General features: G+C 37.7%; 1 protein-coding gene across 1 annotated transcript; it reads left to right on the forward strand.

The window, feature by feature from the left end:
• Positions 1–270: 270 nt before the first annotated feature.
• Positions 271–1,293, forward strand: LOC136844021 (piggyBac transposable element-derived protein 2-like). The gene is made up of 2 exons (XM_067113033.1): positions 271–306; positions 562–1,293. Exons 1-2 carry the CDS (start codon positions 271–273, stop codon positions 1,291–1,293), a joined length of 768 nt encoding a protein of 255 aa, XP_066969134.1.
• The last annotated feature ends 2,967 nt before the right edge of the window (positions 1,294–4,260 follow it).

Genomic DNA, 4,260 nt, shown 5'->3' on the forward strand with positions numbered 1-4,260 from the left:
CACACACACACACACACACACACACCTACTCACTCCTCTCATTGTAGACCGAGTTATGTGCAGGTTTGAACATGCATGATTTTTTAAGAGTACAGTATGATCAAGTGAACCTGCTGAAACATGTCGAAGTGATGACACCGATGGGTTTGTGCAAAGCTCACTTGCGATTAGTCTATCCTTGACAGTCAGCTGAGATGGATCCAAGCTCTTTCTATTCCAAGAGAACTGTTCATCACAAATTTCTCCGTGATGCCGTAGAAAGCCTTGAAGATGAAAATATCAAGACAGCAGATATTGTTATTACAGGTAAGATTTATTGCTACACAGATTCTTGAATTCAACACATACACACAGAATATCTACACATACAAAGATAGATACACATACACACGCAACACACACACACACACGCGCACACACACAGTCACAATGATTGCTTGAATCAGAAGGCAGTTATTACATACTTTGCCATCATGTTTTCTTTGCATATATTTTCAAATATAGTTTTTTTTTATTATTATTGAACATAATCTCACGTTTGACAGTTGTTTCCCTTTACAGGCATTCCAGAGGGTGGAATTGGATCATCTTCTTGACCCTTCTGGTGTTCCAGATGAAACTGCTGCTGAAGTAGATACTACGATTCCTGTGGAAGATGATGAAGAAATGGAAGACATAGAAGAAACTGCAAGAAGGGATAAACATCGCTGGATGAAGAAAAATATTGTAAGGAAAGAGATGGAATCGGAAAGTGGAAAGGAGCGCGAATATGCTTCTAAGAAACTCTCTCAGAATTTTTCAGCGCCATCTTCTTCAAATGAATGGGATATTTTCATAAAGGTCTTTGAAGGTCTTATTGAACTTCTTGTGCGTGCAACTAATCGTTATGCAAAACGTGCGAAGAATTGCCAAAGCTTTGAAGTTACATCAGAAGAAATTATGAATTTTATAGGACTCTTGTTCTTATCAGGATATAATATCAGATCAAGTGAGAAGGATTATTGTGGCAAAGCGCAAGATCTTGAATGCCTTATCTTGGCTGCAACTATGAGCAGAAATAGGTTTCAGGAAATCAAGAAGTTTCTTCATTGTGCTGACAATGCAAACCTTGGTAATGAGCAAATGGCCAAAGTGAAATTTTTGTATGATCTTCTGAATGAAAACGTTAGGCAATTTGGAATTCTTCATGAAATTCTGAGTATTGACGAATCTATGACGCCTTATTACGGAATTCCTGCAAGCAATTCATCAGACAAAAGCCAATACGATAAGACTTCAAATCATGGATCATGACTAGTTCAACTGGGATGCCCTATTATGTAGAGATCTATGAAGGTAAATAAGAAAACCAGTCGTACAAGGAACCTTTAGGAAGTCGAGTAATCCAGGAATGCATGTCTGCTTGTACTGAACCTACCAAGCACAGGTTCTGTTTTGACAATTTTTTTACTTCATATAACATAGTCTTAGATCTGAAAGGAAAGGAAATAAATGCCATTGGTACAATCAGATCAAACAGAACAAAGCACTGCCCATTGCTTACTGCAAAAGATATGAAAAAGAAGCCAAGGGGAGCCTATGACTATCGATCAGAAGGAAATGTTGAAATCGTTACGTGGAATGATAATGCTGTTGTTACTCTTCGCAGTAATTGTGAAGGTCTAAATCCCATTGGCGTGGCAAAACGATGGCAAAAAGGTGTAGGAAGAGTGAACATTGAACAACCTTTCATAGTAAAAGCATATAATAAAGGCATGGGCGGTGTCGATTTGTTCGACAGATCTTTGTCAGATTTTCGCCCTGCAATTAGAGGAAAGAAGTAGTATTTTCCTCTTATTATGGCTGCTCTGAACACAGGGATGGTGTTTTGCTGGCGACTTTATGAAATCAGCACAGGAACTACAATTCCTAACAAAGAATATAGGTGGTTTATTGTTCAAATCCTTGTCAAAAGAGCAAAGCCTGAAAGGATGCATTCAAAAGCCCTAAGGTCAGGCCCAAAACGAAGCAAAGCTCTCCCACCAAGGGAAGTAAGGACAGAGAACAATAATCATCGTATTGAATCTCTGGTAACTTCAAGAAGATGCATTGTTTGTAAGAAGAATGGGAAAATTCAGTGCGCAAAATTTAATGTCACTCTTCATCTGAAGTCATGCTGGCAAATATTTCACGGAAAATAGAATTTTGCTGTGCTCATACCCTTTTCTGCCGCACAGTTATCCACAAACCCTTTATTATGTTCTTTTATGTTATGTATTCTTTATGTATTCTACATGAAGTGTTTCCTTTATTATTTACTCAGTACAGGAACTTTGCGTTTTTGTTTATTCCCATTTGTTTACTTGCTTTCTTTTCATTAGTGCATGCTGTACAGCTGCGCTTGCATGCATGATTGTGCATGTATGTGTTCATATGATTGTAATTCAAAGAAATTTACTTTTTGTCATGCTTATATCAATAAAATGCTGGATAAAAAAGCATTCAAATATAATAAGTCTGAAATTTATAATTTTCATTTATTCCTTATACCCTGAAGTCCCATTGACTCCCTAGGGAGTCATACCTGTACATTCCATGAAAATATAAATAATAAAAAAATCTAGCAACAGGTAATCAAACATATCAAAAACACTTCAGAAATTAAGTTTAATAAAGATCAAAGCATAATAAAGCACATTGGTACTAGCTGGGATATTAAAAAAATTTGGGAATCGAGTTGTTAAGAGTGCGTTTACTCCGAAACAAACTCTCTCTCTCTCTCTCTCTCTCTCTCTCTCTCTGTTTATACCGGTATCAAAGATATACCGGGTGTTTCGAAGTTAGAGCCCCCCCTCCACAGAACAAATGGAAAGTTATGAAGTTTTCTGCTATAGCCTATCTCCAAGTACATTATTTTAAGTTTCTATTAAGCTATTTTCCATTTTACATTTCTTGTATTTTCAGACTGAGTGACGGAGTTAGCTACAGCCATGGCTAACGGCTCAGAGGAAATCAGATGGATTGACCGAATCCGGGCTATAACCTTCAGAGAGGCCAGGGATGCTGGCACATCCTTCATTTCACGTTCCTGGATAGCTAAATACATTAAAAGAGATGAATCTTTTGTTAAAAGAAACTGGAACAAAAATCCATATGACTGTCATAGCGAATAGAGTGAGAATCTTGGAAGGCCTGAAGTCCTTTCTCAGGAGTCAAAAGACATCATAGCCGAGGCAGTAGGTAGACCAAGAAAGTCTTTACGTAAATTGACGCTTGAACTAGAAACAAAAAGGGGAAAGAAGAGAAGTTATAGCGCTGTATATCGTGAGTTGAAAAAATCTGGTATCAAGCCATTTCATGTTATCAGCAAGCCCAACATCACTCAGTAACAGAGAGAAGACCATGCATGGTTTTGTGGTTCATTTCTTAAAGATTGGGATGAAGCTGACTTTCTCCATGTTGCCGCATCAGACGAATTCTTCATTTACACAGTCAGGAAGCCAAATCATAAAAATGACATCATTTGGGCTGCAAAGTTGGGAAATTTTCTCTGTTTCACAGTCAAACGGTTAATGTGGATCATCAAAGAAAAAGGACAGTCGAGGAATGGCGAATACTTCAGAGAAACTGTGCTTACTGGTGGAGTATTTCCTTTCCTCAAAGATCCTGAAAATGTGTTATCTATTGAAGGAGTCACATTTTTGCATGATAAAGCACCATGTTTCAAGGTTCTTCAGACACAGGAGCTGCTTCGAAAGAGTGGTATCAATTTCTTCTCATCAAGTGAATTTCCAGGTTGCTCCCCTGACCTTAATGTGTGTGAAAACATTGGTAGTATCTTAAAGGATCGTATTGAAGCGTGCACAGTGAACTATGATGGTATACCAAGCCTCAACAACCTGCAAAGAGAGGTGACCGAAGTGCTCAGGGAAATGGAATTTGAGTCTCAGCTTTTTTGCGATTTGCTGAAATCATACCCCTCAAGAATGCAGGCTGTGGTACAGGCAGAGGGGGGCCACACAAAATACTAAATACTCAGAGAGAAACTTAAATAAATACCTGTTCTGAATTACTTTTGTTTTTGTCCATATCAATTTTAGTTTATGCTGTAGAGGGGGGGTGCCTCTAATTTCGAAACCCTGTATTTCAATATTCCCACTGTACACTAGCAAGTACTTGCAAACTGCATATAGCCAGTTTTATTATATGCATAATCTTTGTATACAATATAAATGGTCTTAATTTTTCCTAAAACGAATAATCATATACAAATTGAAAACT

The sequence above is a fragment of the Macrobrachium rosenbergii genome, chromosome 12, assembly GCF_040412425.1.
Source record: "Macrobrachium rosenbergii isolate ZJJX-2024 chromosome 12, ASM4041242v1, whole genome shotgun sequence".
Lineage (NCBI taxonomy): Eukaryota > Metazoa > Arthropoda > Malacostraca > Decapoda > Palaemonidae > Macrobrachium > Macrobrachium rosenbergii.